The sequence below is a fragment of the Dasypus novemcinctus genome, chromosome 7, assembly GCF_030445035.2.
Source record: "Dasypus novemcinctus isolate mDasNov1 chromosome 7, mDasNov1.1.hap2, whole genome shotgun sequence".
NCBI lineage: Eukaryota > Metazoa > Chordata > Mammalia > Cingulata > Dasypodidae > Dasypus > Dasypus novemcinctus.
In genome coordinates, this window is record NC_080679.1 from 13,168,339 (window position 1) to 13,184,377 (window position 16,039).

A 16,039-nucleotide genomic window follows, 5' to 3' on the forward strand; every position below is an offset into this window, starting at 1 on the left:
GTTAAATGGGTAAAAGTCTCTGTTCTCCCCAGATTAATCTGAAAATTCAATACATTGCTAACCAGAATCCCAATGGACTTGGAGATGGGTTTAGGGACTATTCTAGAGTTGATTCTAAAGTTCACTCCAGTGAGTCATTAGGATAGCTCTACCTCTGAACATTCCTTTCTCTCCTATAGTCACTTCTGATGCTATAGTAAATACACACACACACAGATAAAGGCACTGTGTGGTCAAAGTGACGATTCAAATTCCAAGGCAATGGTGAAAGGAATGTTTTTTCAATTCCTACTTCATATATTCACAAAGAGTTAAAACCCATGTGAGTTATAGATGTAAACAGTGAAAATGATCAGGTACATCATTCTAGAATCAAATATACGGCAATATTTTTTAAATCTTGAGGTAGAAATGCCCTTGTAAATATGATATGAAACCCAGGAATCATAGAGAAAAAGGTAGACAGATTTGACTACCTAAAAACTTGAAATTTCTCTAGCATAAGAGTCCATTAACAAACCTAAAGGAAAAACAACTAATGGAACAAAATCTTAGCAACATCCATGACTAAGACTTAATATGCATTTTATAAACATTCCTATACTTCTTCAACATAGGAAGGAAAAAGACAACACCACAACAGAAAACACTGGCAAAGCATTCTATGACAAAGAATTCGATGAAGAATTGACCAATGACAAATGGAAAGTGCTCAACCACTTAAGAACAATGCATGTTAAAACACCACCAAAATAGGACTTTTCATAGTTCAATTAAAAAACATTAAATGTTTTTGGATAGGTATGATATATTAATTTAAAAAGCACAAAAAAGAGGAAAAGTATGTATAGAATTACCTTGTTTAGTTATATAAAAGTACATTTCTAAATGTGCTAACATCTGCTAAAAATTCTGACATGCATAAATGTTTACATGAAACAGATATTTAAAAATCAGAATAAAAGCAACGTTAAGATATGAGAATTTTTTAAAAAAATCTTACTTTAAAAGGTATTCACTTTTTGTCTTATGCAGTATATAGAAAATATTGATAAAAACTAAGCTTTAAAAATAATTTGTTTGCAACATCAAAATCAAGTGAATTCTTATTTATGCTTACTTCTTTTCTTACGACGTTTTCCCAAAGCAAAATTGTTTCCGATATCCATTGTATCTAGAAAATAACAGGTGGTAGTGAGACAACTGCAATTTATAAATAAAAGTCACACATCTTTAAGTCTTCACACTGAGCAAAGCTTGCATGTATAATGATACTTTGAAAATTATTTCTCTTTCTTCTCTCTAAAGGAACTGGACAGGTACGGAATTGATAAACAAAGATTCCTCATTTGTGACCCAGAGATAGTGACAGTTATCTTGTTCAGGCTTTGAATTCTCTGTGTGAAGATTAAATAGGACTTACTTGTAAGAGCCCATAGAAAATTCTTCTGTGAGTCAATAACATGGTGGAGGGCATCCCTAAAGCTGTGTGCTGTATTTAAGACCAGTGAATCTGAAGTATTTTTTTCCGACAGGCAGTGGGGCCATTTGTCTTTTGAGGTTTTCCCAGGATTGTGACAAAGTGACACTGTTATCTACCATCAAAAGAACACTGGGTTTCTTTGTTTCATGGACAAGGGTGAAAGTCACCATGAAAAGGCAGCACTTTAGTATTAATATGCTAATGTAGTAAATAAGATATTGTCATTTCTACCATGATATCCATATGTAATCACCTGGGCTTGTCCTCTTAAACACAACTCCATAACAATCTCTTGCCTCACTGCAGTTCCCAAAAGGGTCAGGTCAAGCAAATGCAGAGAACAGGGCTCTGGGATGGACCGGACCCATTCCTCATCACAATACCTTGCCCAGAGTCAAGGGCATTAGGAAATGGGAACTTTGATTTCAGACTTCTAATATCCTACAGTCTGGAACCTGGGCCTCACCTTCCAAGCCTGGCCCACTTCCTAATACCCTCTTTGAACCCTGATCACCTCCCATGCCCTTCTGTGGGCCTGTGGTACCTGCAAGCCATCCCAACCCCAGGTCCCTTGGGCAGCCTTACCCATCTTGTCAAATGCTTGACAGCTTCCACCTTCTGCTTCCTGGGCTCCTGACACATATTCTGGGGCACACATGATACAGGGACACTTCTCAACTCCAGGTCCCAGTAGCTCTGTTCCTAAAATGTGATTAGTAAAGAATTTTCATTTGTGCCCTCCCTTCAATGAGTTTCTTTTCTGCCAACATTAGTGACTGCTTCCTCCCCACTCCCACCTCAAAAGACAGCTCTACCTCTGAAACCTCTTTCTTTTATGTTCCCCCTCACAATGTCTATCCCTTATTTTCAATCATTGTCTTTTTTCTCTTTTCCCCAAATCTCTTTTTTTTCCAGTTTTTCTTGATCTCTTTCTCCCATCTACTCAATGACGATTTTTTCCCTGTATTTTGTATTTACCTTCATGTGATATTACTCTCTTCCAAAAGTATTATTTGTTACATATGGAGAGAGTCATACATATACACATATGATTCTTTACATAATTTTAATAAAATGTTCCATACAAATGCCATAATAAACTAACTTTTGTCAGAACACTTTTCCAAATTGAAATGTTGGAGGTGAACAGTTTTATTCACTCACTCAACACATATTTGTCAAGCTCCTCAAGGCAGCTTCTGGAACGGGTGCTAATGATAGCTCAGGACACAAGACAGCTGAAGTGCTGGTGCTTGTCAATCTTATGGGCAACCGGGAACTGACACATAAATGAGTGAATGTATCAAACCGTGAAGAGTATTGAGACACATAATACAGGTTATTCTGGGGGCATAAGGCAGAGAGAACTAGCCTATTTGGCATGAGGGACACTCTTCCACAGGAGGTAGCATGGAATCAGGAGTTATTAATATCAAGATGATGCCCCTAATGGAGAGCAAATCATGTGCAAGGTTATAGATTCAGCAAATGCCAGTAACCTAAATAAGTAAGTCTGAACATGGAGTGACATGGAGGGTCAACTATGAGGCTGGAGAAAGAGGCAGAAGCCCCGAGGCAGGTGGCTTTGGAGGCCACGTGACAGACAATTGGCTAAGGGAAATGAAAGGTTATTGGCTTTGATGTAAGAAATAAGCACAAATATATTTGCATCTTTGAAAGATCCATTTAGTCAAATCCCAGAGAATATATTTTATGTGAACAGCATTGGGAGGAGACCAAACAGGACGCTGTTGCACTGGTTCAAGACAGCAGTGTTATAGATCTGGGTGAGAATGACATTATTGGGGATGGAGAGACATAGACAGATGGGAGATAGTCAAAGGCAGATTTGACAGACATGGGTGACAAATGGGGCACATATGGCTAAGGGGAGGGTGTTGTCATGGATGACTTCTAGACATTCAACTTGAGAAAATGGGACAATTAATCACATGTTTTCAGAGACAGAGAACCCTGGAGAAGCAGATGCTGCTTTTAATGAAGAAGATGATGTGCTCAGTTTTGGAAGTGTTGAGTTTGAAGTTTGACTGTCTTAGATATCCAAATGGCAATGTCCATCAGGACCTTGGATAGAAGTCTCCTGCCACTTGGATGAACGTGTTTAGAAGACAGGACTGGGCTGGAGATGTGTGTTTAGGAATCATTACTTTGTGAATGGTGATAGAAGTCTTACGAGTAGGTGAGATGCCTGGGGAATGGCCTTTTGCATTCTGCTTGAGTTACAGGACTCTGAGATTTTAAACCTTGGGACACCGAAATCTGAAGATTTACTGCCACTGCAATCCACTTGTACCAAAGGTACGCCAGTCCAATGATCACTTCAGATCCCACAATGTCCCCATTTTTTGCCTCTCTCCCTTTTACACTGCCCCATTTCTCTATCCATTTTCTCTCATCTTTTAACTTTCTGTACATACTTCTCTTTGTGCTCACCTCCAATCATTTACTTCTTTCTACTTATTATCCCCTGCATGTATCTCATCCATCTATTTCCTTTGCTCATATCTCTGCATTTTGTTTTATTATTGGGGTAATCCTTTTTCTCCTGTCACTTCCCTTTCTGTTATGTTTTTCACCATCTTATCTTGATCTTTTGGCTATTTTCATACTTTCTTAATCTATATTTTCCTCATCTAGATTCACTCTCATCTCACAAATTACTACTCTGATCATCACCAAACACGTGCTATTTTGACACTGAGCACATAGCCAGCTGTATTCTCTTTGCCAGATCCCCATGAGATTTCTACATTGCAAGCCCGTCAATAAGTCCTGGACCTTATTTATGTGTTCTGATACAGCTTCAAAGAAGTGCCCTGAAAATTATCCCTCTTCCCCCACCAAATTCCTCAACTTAGTGATCTTTGGATTTCATGTCTTCCTAGGAAAACTTACCACTTACTCAGCTAACCTCTCCTTTGGTGATCTCAGCTTACCTTTCCATTTATTTTCCTTACACTATCCACTCAGTATCACCTCCCTCCACTTAGGAGGCCAGCTCTCCTTTCTCTTTTCACTCCCTCAAACCTTTTGAAAGTATTTGGTGGCTGTGCACTAGTCTGTGGGTGTATGTATGTGTGCATTTTTGAGCACATCAACTCATGGTTGTGTGATATGTTTTGGAGAGAAGTAAGGAAAAGAAGGAAGAGCATTTTCTGGGTGCAGACAAGAAAGCAAAGAAAATTGATCATTAATATTATATCATAATTGGCTTCTCTATCATATGCTAATAGGCTGGGCTTCTCTTCTGACTCTCCTCTATTCATCTAGAGAGCTTTGGATTCATAGGACATTGAAGAGAAATAAAGAAATGGCAGGCTATAGATGGTGATGAGGGAATACACTTCAGTGCAGTCATGCTATTATGTTCAGAACTCAGGTAAACTGATCCTTGATAAAAAGTATATCCACTCTACGGGTTACACTTCAGATACAACAGAAATGTGCTCTGTCTCTTTCTATCTGGTCATACCTCATTCTCCTTATTTCTCATTTTTCTGCTTATTTCCCTGTCTCTATACATTTCTATCTCTTGTCATGTCATCTTGTCATGAGACTCTTAATCTCTGTTTCCTTTCATTTATCTGTTCACCATTTTGGACTCTATCAGTCTAGGTAGCTTGCATACCATATAGCTGGGTGCGTTCCTACTTCCTTTGTAGTTTTGTGATTTTCATTTTCCTCTACATATATTTGCATCAGGCACTGATGCATTTAACTGTGAATATGCTGGTTCTTGTACTTCCTCTTTGAACTTTCACCATGTGACACAGCTCTTATTTCCTGCCTGTTACACGCAATAGTCACTCACAATAAGACATCTGGGTTGCTAGTCCCTATTGCTCCTTTAGTTTTTTTACCTTTATACCTTGAAATAGCATAATATAATCCAGTTATATGGTGAAAGACAACTGTCAAAAACTATTTTACAGTTTGAAACTAGTTGGTCTGAAGATTTATTTCTGTCTGTGATTACACAGCAAGACCAGTTGTCTTTGGAGGCTTTTATAATTTTGTGACCAAATGGCATTAATATCAACCAATACATCACTACAGAAATCTAAGACCTTTGTATAAAGGGCATGACAGTAGGTATTTAAAAAGATAGCATCAGCGGCGGACTTGGCCCAGTGGTTAGGGCGTCCGTCTACCACATGGGAGTTCCGCGGTTCAAACCCGGGGTCTCCTTGACCCGTGTGGAGCTGGCCCATGCACAGCGCTGATGCACGCAAGGAGTGCCGTTCCACACAGGGGTGTCCCCTGCATAGGGGAGCCCCACGTGTAAGGAGTGTGTCCCATAAGGAGAGCCACCCAGCGCGAAAGAAAGTGCAGACTGCCCAGGAATGGCGCCGCACACACGGAGAGCTGACACACAAGATGATGCAACAAAAAAAGAAACACAGATTCCTGTGCTGCTGACAATAGAAGCGGACAAAGAAGATGCAGCAAATAGACACAGAGAACAGACAACCGGGGTTGGGGCGGGAGGGAGAGAAATAAATAAATGTAAAAAAAGATAGCATCATTTTGTTATTTATTTCTTCTACAATAGCAATATATAATTACATACATTTAATCAATATGACTCATCCTATTAAATATGAGTTTATAATAATTTTCCTCTTTCTTCTGTTTTCTAAAAGGACAAAGGAAGGTAAATGCTAAAAGGACTTTCCCAGATTAACTGGATCCAGGGCAGTTAAGGTGGTCAGAATAAAATGCATCTGGAAACAGTCATGTTTCCATGACATCATGAAGGCCAAGGCTTGACATTCTAATCAGCTTTACCTGACTGATGAGGTGGTGAGTTAAAGGCTTCCTGGGGCTCTTCTCCATTACTCAATTCTGAATCATCATAAAGGGCGATCCCTAGATAAAGAAATAAAATTATTTTAACAGTCTCGGTCTGTGTCCTAGGAATCAATCCAACAAGAAATCCTTTAAAAGAAAAATTGGAAAAGGGAAGCTCAAGTAGGAGGGATAGGAAGATTTCCACCACTAGACTAGTTAAGACAGCGCTTGACCTGGTTGACTTAACGCAGGCAGCATTCCTAAGGCTGAGACTGGGGACTTTCATGCCCAATGGGCAACTTGACCACGGTGGGGCTCCTTGTCACAATCCACTTTCTTACACTTCCCACCCTTGGCGCTCATCTGCACACACTTCTGCTTCTGCCTCTTTTTCTCATCCAGGGGATCGTGGAAGCAACATGTTGGAAATGTCCCAAGTGACCACGGGGAGCAGAGCAAGCCCTCTGCCCTGGGAACTACTTATCTTGTTTATGTGAGTGAAGAATAAATGTGTACAGTGTTGGTGCCCTTAAACATTTGAAGGCCTGTGTATTACACCCACTCAGCCAAACCCACCTAAATCAAAATGAATAATGTGAATCATCTAAAATTGCATCAGTTTATTTTTAAAAGATATAACAAAAGTTGTGAATGAAGCTTTTGTAGTAAAAAGAAAGGGCATTTTTTCATTACAACAAAGGTTTTTAATTGTTCATTCATCTTTTCCTATTGTATTTCCTCAAAATAGTTCTGTCTCCAATATCTTCAGGATCTAGAAAGGAAAACAAAACGAGTAATTTACAATGAAAAGTTATAAATATTATGACGACTCTCACTGCAGACTGAAATGAGATTATAAAGATGGTTCAACGATCGTTTCTGTCTCTTCCCACCTGAAGGAAATGGAGACCCCCAATTGCAAAATTAAAGAGCTTTTGAAAAACAATATTTTTCATAGCTTTGCAGTTATCTAATTTGTCAGCGAATCTGGACTTGAGGTGTCAAGAGTCGATGTAAAATCTTTATTAATCACACTTGGTGTGAATAATCACAGAATTTGCTGCAGAAACATGAATTAAAATAGTATATTTGAAAATAGGATTCTGCTTCAGACTCTGCTGAGGCATTCTGTAGTATACAGGATATAAACCATATTATCTTTCTAAATAAAAAAACACTGTTGAATTCTGAAGTACATCTGGTCTCAAAGTTTTCAAACCAAGGATTACAGATCTTTGCTAGGAATCAGGTTGTCTCACCACTGCCTGTATCCCTCTACATGTGACATGGAAAAGATCCTGAAGTATTGATGTGCTGGAGTTTCTTCCTCTGTGAAATGGGGGGAACGACAGTTGCCTTGTGTGGCAGTTTGATATTATTATGAATTCCTAAAAGAGATATGGATTATGTTTGTAAACTGGCCTGTTCCTCTGGGTGTGATACTCCTTTGATTGTATTAAACTCAGAGGTTTCACTTTTACTTTATTAAATCAAGATTAAGGCTTTAGGGCAACTCTGAGTCCCTCCCCTCTTTGTCGCTATATAAATGGATGCTCAATCAAGAACAGGGAAGTAGATACATGGAGAAGAACACAGAAGAAGAGAGACTGCTCCACGGACATGGCAGAGGTCCCAGGAAGAGAGGTGAGCCTGCTAGTCTAGAGCTGACCTTGTGAAGAGACCAGAGCAGCTGAGCCCAGAAAGAAAGGAGCCTTCTAGCCTACAGCTGTGATCAGAAGGAGCTGGCACCACGGAGCCTTAAGAGACATGGCTGGCCATCTTGTTTCAACACGTGGCAACGGTTTGGTGAGGAAGGAACTTTGAGGTGGACTCCTTAGGGCCTTGTAACTGTAAGCTTTTACCCCAAATAAACATCCTTTATAAAAGCCAACAGATTTCTGGTACTTTGCATCAGTACCCCTTTTGGCAGACTAATACACCTTGCCTAAATTTTAAGGTTGTTGTAAAGAGAAAATGATATTTTATTTGCAGAGATATTTTCAAATATCACTATATAGGTCAATGTCAGGTTGAGGGTCATCTGTCAAAAGCAATACATTGAATTTGACCCTACTAACACAAAGCCTTTCTTTCAGTCAATAAGTAGAGAGAATGACCAGGGCCTTTTGGGTTTTGAACAAGTTTGTGACAATATCGAGCAATAGCTGGTTACCCCACTCTCTACACTCCACAAAGTGGGGAATGGGCAAGGGTGGATATCACTATACAAATTCAATACTTTTGGATGAATAGGTATGACAGACAGAATGGGAAAAAAGACTCCCATTCAACTACAGTCATCTTGTTAAGCTTCCATTTATAATATGATGAGTCGAATGCAGAAGGTGGGCTCCCAGTGCTCACTGGGAGTCTGCACCGAGAGGAAAGCTCATCAGGAAACAAGAGCTCTGAAATCAAACTTGGTAGCAGACCTCACCCTGCTCAGCAGGCCCCCAACTCTGTGCAGAGTGCCAGGCTTCCCTGGGAGCCTCCTCCTCGCTGGATTCTGCAGGGCCGCCATGTCCCATCACCGCAGGAAGGTGCAAATATTCCTTGGAGGTCTCAGAGCATGACAGAGGAAAATCTTGGGAAGCCCTGAAATGCCAGGGCAAGTCGTCCCTGCCCTCAAGGCTGCACGACCTGCCTTCTGAATTCACTTGGCCTTAGATGGCTGCTTTACCCCTCCCTTTGCTGCATGTGAGGCTGATAAAATGCACCTATAGTGAGCATCTTTGTTTTGTCTTGGCCCTCAGTCCTCCTACACCTCATTCTCGTTCTTTTTCTACTTGTCTCTTTATAGATTTTCAGGGCTATCTCTCTACTGATGCCCTTGCATTTCGCCCAGGATATCCTTGGAAGTCTGGTCTTGAAGACTGCAGATTCTCCTCTTAGCTGCTTCCTGAATAACTACTTGAAACAGAGCTCCATCCTTCCCCCAATCTGGAATTCCTTAGAATGCTTACTCGAGGAAAAAATAAACTTGTTTTGTGTTTGGGTCTTTTACTTCTTTGGGTTTATATGTTACAGAAGTTAGTATACCTTACCAATAGAAGAGTTAAACTCTGAACCATGTAAAATTAAATCGCATTTGTATTTTACTTGGAAGGATATAGCAAAGAATTTGAATGACTCTTTTGCAGAATAAACTGTTCATTTGTAATATTAAGAGTTCTTATTTTCTATTACCTCTTCTGCAAGAGCTTTTTCTGGATGCAGGTGTTTTTCTCAAATCAATGGGTCCTGTGAAGTAAAGGGGAGAAAACAATTGTTTGTATACAGAAGACTTACAAATTGTATATCAACTGACACTGAAGATAGGCTTGAGATCACAAAGGGGTTTGGATAACCACTTCTTTCTTCCCATCTACTGATCCATTTTTGTTGGTCCAGGGTCATAAAACTGGGATCCCACCTGTCTCTTCCTTTTACTCTCTGTGAATTTGTAAATGACTCTTACACTTTACTAGCTTCAGTTTCTTCATCTATAAATCATGGATGACCGAGTTACACAGCCTATCTGTTAATGTTTTTGCGAAGATTAAATGAAACTTAATCTACAAAAGCACGTGAAAAAAAATCATAATATTACGTAACGTTTTAACTATAAAAGGGGTTTGAGAGTAGTGGATCTGAAGTCATTTTTTCCACTAAGTTTGTGACTAATGACAATATTATCAATCAACAAAGAAATCCTGTGCTTATATGCGACAGAATATCGCATATAAGCGATATGGAGAATAATACATTATTTCAGTTCTTTAGCATTAATAGATAAGATAGTAAAAAAGACACTGCCATTTTACTAGCATATTTTTACTACATTTTCAATATATCAACTGAGTGGGCCCATCCAATTAAACAACAGTTTATAATGCCTTCTTGCCTCCATCTATTTTCCGGTAGGGCCAGAGAAGTTGAATGAAGACAGTGGTATCCTAGAAGTTCCAGAATCAAGGCACATGGAGAATGCTCAGAATAAAACTCATCAGGTAAAGAGAACTCTGAATTTAGACTGTGAATATCTTGCAGCTCAGGGCTTGCAGTCCTAGTGTTTTTACCTGGTGCAATCTGGGGTTGTGAGCAGGTGGCTTCCAGGGCTGCTTCTCCCTCATTTGACTCTAAAAAGTCAAGGTTGCTGGTTCCTGCATAAAGGAAGAAGACCATGTAGGGATCTCTGTGGAACCAAAGAACTAATTCCTTGATAAAAACAACTTGGAAAGACTTTAAAAAACCCATATAAATCCTAGCCTGCACCCAGGCCACCTGTTCTACTTTCCAAGTCATCTGCCTCATAGATTAGGGATGCGCCATGACCTACTCCCAGAGTTGGGGCCAATTCAGCCCAATGGGAGGCTTTGCTTTGTTTGACCCTTGCTCTTCTACACTCTCTGTTTTACTTCTTGCCCTCCCTATTTGCCATTTCACGTTTCTTTATCTCTAGCGCTGTTTCTCATGCAGAAAGAGCTAGCACACCTTGTGTTCAAGATGGCAGAGCCTCCATCAGCCTGGAGAGACTGACAAGCCCTCAAGTCCCACTGACCTGGTACCTCTGAATTATCTACAAGGCTGAGCAATAATCTTCTCTTTTAAAAATCGTCTTCCAATGTGGGGATCCCATTTTTTTTCTACAAGGCGAAAACCTACGTACTTGTAATTTTTAATAATTTTAATCATTATTAACTTTTTATTCTAGTAATACATATATGTATTCTTTCCAAGGACTCTTCCCTCAAATCATACAATGTTGGGATTTGTTCCCTCTGTTTTCACATGCTCCACTCTCTACCAATTTTTATTATCCTTGAACTCCCTCTCCATGTTTATTTTTGTCCCTCACCCCTATTTCTTGGTATTTCTTTTCCTCTGCATCTTTCTCTATTCTCACTGTTCTGCTCTACAGTTTTCATTAATTTTCCCCAGAGCACGGACTGTGGGTGAGGGAAAGGAGGTGCCTAGAGCACAAAATTTCAGGAGGTGCTCACTCTCAGGTTTGTGGATCACTCTCATCCTGGTCTTGCTGTCCCCAATCTGATTTTTTTAAAAACAATCTCTAGAATTAAAATAGACCTAAGGTGAATCCATGCAGATTTTTAAAATGATAATTATTCACATAACTAGCTATACATAATTAATTGTGTGCCTTAATAATGGAATCTTTCTACCTGGTCTTCTTTGCTGATAATATGTATGTTCTACCTCAACAACAAAAAAATGATATTTATTTCAGGAGATATAATATAGAAGACAAGATAATTTTTATCAATCATTTCTCTTAAATCGGGAAAGAAAACTTAAGGCAAAATCCCCAAGAGAAGCAAGAAAATGTGAAGACTAATGACAATAGAAAAAAATCTTAAAATAGAAAAGTGTGATTTTTGTTTAATCTTTAAAATAGGCTGCCTAATGAATCTGGACAGTGGGGAAGGGAGCATGAAGCAGGAAATAAGGAATGGGACTAAACAAATGTTAAGAAGAAAATCTGCAAAATATAGAGATAAAGAGTACTCCTTCCCAGTGCAGGGACAACAGAGAAAATAGAAAATCTTATCTCTCATTATGTCCCACTAACATTATCTATAAAAATGGGAAGAGAATTAGGTAAAACTATACCACCCTAAGTGACTGGAGGACAATCACAGTTCAAACAAATCTTTTAACTGTAATCATTTTGCATTCTAAAGCAATAGTCTGAGAAGGGAGAAAGCCAGTAGCTATTTTAAGCTCAAAGTAAATTGAATCTTTGTACTAATGTAAGAACTTTCAGTTATCTTATTAATACAGAAACCTTTAATTGGTCAAATTAATATTTAATTGAATCTTTGTACTCATGTAAGAACTTTTGGCTATCTTCTTTTTTTTTTAAGTACTGGAAGGCTGGGGATTAAACCTGGGACCTCATATGTGGGAAGCCGTCACTCAATCACCAAGCCACATTGGCTCCCCTGAGCTGTTTTTCATCTGCTCGTCATTTGTCTTTTCATTGTTGTTATTTTTAGGAAACATCAGGACCCAAATCAGAACCTCCTACGTGGGAAGCAGGCACTCAACTGCTTGAGCCACATGGGCTCCCTCAGCTATCTTTTTTCTTTTTTATAAAGATTTATTTATTTTCCCCTTTCCCTCCCCGCCCCCCGCCCTGCTGTTTTTGTTGTCTGTGTCCATTCACTGTGTGGTCTTCTGTATCTATTTCTCTTTTGTCTTCTTTTCTCATTTTTTCTTCTCTGGGATCCACTGGGATTTGATCCTGGGGACCTCTAATGTGGAGAGAGGTTCCCTGTCAATTGCGCCACCTCAGTTCCTCGTTTCTGCTGTGCTTCACCTTGACTCTCCCCTTGGTCTCTCTTTTGTTGTGTCATCATCTTGCTGTGTGACTCACTTGCACGGACACTGGCTCACCATGTGGGCACTCGGCTCTCTATGCAGGCACTGGCTCACACGCGGGCACTGGCTCAACACGTGGGCACTCACGCGGGCACTTGGCTCACCACGCGGGCACTCGGCTCACCACACGGGCACTTGCGCAGGCACTCAGCTCACTGCGCAGGCACTCGGCTCGCCACATAGGCACTCACATGGGCACTTGGCTTGCCATGTGGGCACCTCAGCTCCCTCACCTATCTTTTTAATACAGAAACATTTAATTGGCCAAAATCCCAAGCAAAAGGATGAAAGAAATCTCACCCATACCACAGATGGAGAAACAAAGGTAGAGTAAAGATTGTGTGTCTTATAAGATACATTATGTCACCACCAAACTGGGAACAAAGTCTAACCTATTCCTCTATAAATGTGTCACAGACACATTAATAAATATCAATGAAGTGATAAATTTGGTATTATCTTTGACATAATTTAAGGTGGAAAGAGAGAAATGATCAAAAACACTTATAATAAAACATCAGAATCCTTACTCTAGAAAGTCCTTAAATTCCACTTGTCATCTTTTAATAGCTGCACTAATTTATACAGAACACACTACTCTTTGCTATGTAACATTAAAGCTACCCCAAAACTTTTGCATAAGATTCATCTAAAAAGTTTTCTCTCTTGCAATAAAAATGGCTAAACACTTGGATATTCCAGAGAAACTTGTATGAAAATGGAACTACATAGATACACAAAGCTGAAGTCTTTGGAAACGTGGCTGCCTGAGGTCTTCAGTGAGATCACCAAGTGCTCAAAAATTCTTTGACCTTTTCGGCCAGACTCTCAGGTTTATTTTTAAAGTCTTCATTAACATTCAGTGTTAATATAGGCACCTCTTGAAGATAATCAAGGTTGGTTTTCAGTGTTCTACGCAGTAGCCAGCTTTTGTGCGTACAGTGATGCTTCTCTAAATATCCAAGAAGAATGCCTTGCTCTGCATTTCTTCCTCATAGATTTATTCTATTCAAGCATTTCTCTGGAGTGGCTTGAAGATAAATGATTTCACCCAGTTCAAGGCTTTGGCCAAACAGGTTTTTCATCCAGTCTTGATGAATGGGTTATTCAGCCAGTCTTGATAAATGGTCCACTCTGTTTCATTCATGCAGTCGGATTCATACAAATTAGATGCAAAAATATACGTCATCTAAAGAACATCCCCATCACTTTTCTGAGTCCTCAAAATCTGAGTACTTCGAGCACTGCATCTTCTGGCAACAGGTTCAGGAGCCACTTCTCAATCCTCACAGACTTGTTTGAGGATATTCACAAATGTTGACTTCCCTGCCCCGATGTTTTGTTCCCTTCGATGGAGATTTTCTTGATGTGGATCTCCTTGGAGCTGGTCACAGAGGATGGAACTTCTCTAGGGCAGGGGGCCATTCTGTCTTTTCATTGCATCCCTGAACATACTGGGCAGGGAGGTCCCCGATCTGATTTTTCAGTTTGTTTATTCTCTGCCCCATTTCCCACTTTAGCTTAGTCTTTGTTTCTTGATTACTAGATTAAGAATAATTTAATAATTCTGTATGTTTCTTCTACAGTTTCCTCAATGCAAGTACCCCAACATCATCAAAGTTCTCCTCTTTTGCCAATGTACCACACACTAGAGTCTTTTCACTTGCTAAGTTACATGCTACAGACTTTCCACCTGGGCTTTCTTACTTGCAAATCTGATGGGCAGCATTGTGTATTATTTCCATGTTTCTATTATAATCTCTGAAAAGTCAGCGGAAAGTCATTTCTTTCCACCAATGCCACAACAGAGCAGTGTTTGGATTCCAGGTCAATTCATCTAAATTCACTCATATAATTTGTTTTTTGGTATCCTCCAGACCATGTGCTCGTATCCTCTCCTTATCTTCTCTACCCTGGGACACCCCCTCATTAGAGAGCTCAGCTCTCTTTCTCTTTGTTTCTCACACCAGTGAAAAGCAGTAGGCAGCTGCACACAATGACTGTGCTTTGGGGACAGGTAGGGCAAGAGTGGAGGAGGTCAAGCTGTGATAAGAAAGGAATGTTTTTTCTCTCATGCAAAAATAAAGATGTAATTGGAAAATTGTAAGGTAAATAAGAATCCCTTTTATCATCACAGGGTAATGGGCTAGTGTCTCTTCTAACCTGCATCTCCATTATTCTCTTGGAGAGCTCCTTGTAGGCAGGACTCAAGACAGAGGACAACAGCTGAGACCCAACAGCCCTGGCTCTGCCTCTCCCGCCATTTTGTGAGCCATGGCCCTCCTTCCCATTTTTTCCTTGGAGGGCCGTCTCCACACATTGCTACCTCCACCTTGTGAAGGTGTTCATGCTTTTCTGACCCCACAGGCCTCCCTCTCCGCCCCTACTTGCCCTTTCACCTTTTGTTCCGGTCTCTCTTCCCCAAGGATGCTCAGCAATGCTTTCCCCTTGTTTTCTCAGTTTTCCCTTTCCACCTTCTTCCCCCAGCTCTCGCCTCTCCCATTCATACCCCCATCTCTGGGTGACACGTGTCTCCTTTCACTGTGTATTAGTCTGTTTGTTTGCCACCACCCAGGACCAGGTCCCTCCTCATTCATGCAAGTAGTTCATCAGTCTTACCAGTGGGCTCAGATTCTTGGGTATAATTATAGTTTGCTTCTTGGCTTCCTAGGGCATCACTTTCATCACTGGTTGAAACTTTTCCCTCTGCATTCTTCTGGTCTGTTTCATAGAGACATTCTGAAATTCCATTTTCAGGTGAGGTTGTACCTAAATCACATTTTGATTCCTAAGTATTTTATTTGCCACATGTATCAATCAGGATCCAACAGGAAAATACAAGCCACTCAAAGCATTTCAAGCAGAGGGAATTGGTTACACAGGTGATGGAAGAATTGGGAGGTGCAAATGGGAGAGGGCAACAACACAAAGAATGGTCAACGGCAGGGGTGGGGGGTGGGAGAGGAGTGAGGGTGAGCCCAGGGACCCCGGGGCCACTGGACAGGTAGAAGCTGGAACCAGGACTAGTCTGGTATGAGGTGGGGCTGCGGAGGAGGTGCCACCAGAACTGCTGCCTGAGGCAAGGGTGTGATGTCACCCAGGATTCTCCCTTCCTGCCACTCTCCAATCTCTTGCTAGTGACTCCCATTGCAGAGACACAGTAAGAAGCCATCTGGCAAGGGAATCTGGGAAGCAAGCCTGGAGGGACCAGGTCCCATGGATGGAGGGCAGCGCAGAGCAGAGCACGGGAAGGGGAAGGAACGAAACCCAAGCAAACAAGCCCACCGGCAGCAGGTGCTCGCCTTGGCTCTAGAGTGGACCTCCTTTGCCCAGTAACAACTCCAACTACTCGCCCCACTCTGC

At 40.7% G+C, this 16,039-nt stretch overlaps 1 protein-coding gene across 22 annotated transcripts in view; it reads right to left on the minus strand.

The window, feature by feature from the left end:
* SP100 (SP100 nuclear antigen) overlaps positions 1–16,039 on the minus strand; it is a 100,809-nt gene that overhangs the window by 34,785 nt on the left and 49,985 nt on the right. For 20 of the 22 annotated variants that reach the window (XM_071216061.1, XM_071216062.1, XM_058299918.2 and 17 more), the window contains 6 exons: positions 15,296–15,445; positions 10,354–10,437; positions 9,482–9,535; positions 6,293–6,373; positions 2,069–2,185; positions 1,121–1,174 (listed from right to left, as the gene is read on the minus strand). In XM_071216061.1, coding sequence (XP_071072162.1) covers positions 1,121–1,174; positions 2,069–2,185; positions 6,293–6,373; positions 9,482–9,535; positions 10,354–10,437; positions 15,296–15,445 — 540 coding nt within the window. The remainder of the gene's footprint in view (positions 1–1,120; positions 1,175–2,068; positions 2,186–6,292; positions 6,374–9,481; positions 9,536–10,353; positions 10,438–15,295; positions 15,446–16,039) is intronic. The other 2 variants (XM_058299914.2, XM_058299921.2) reach the window with 1 other exon arrangement.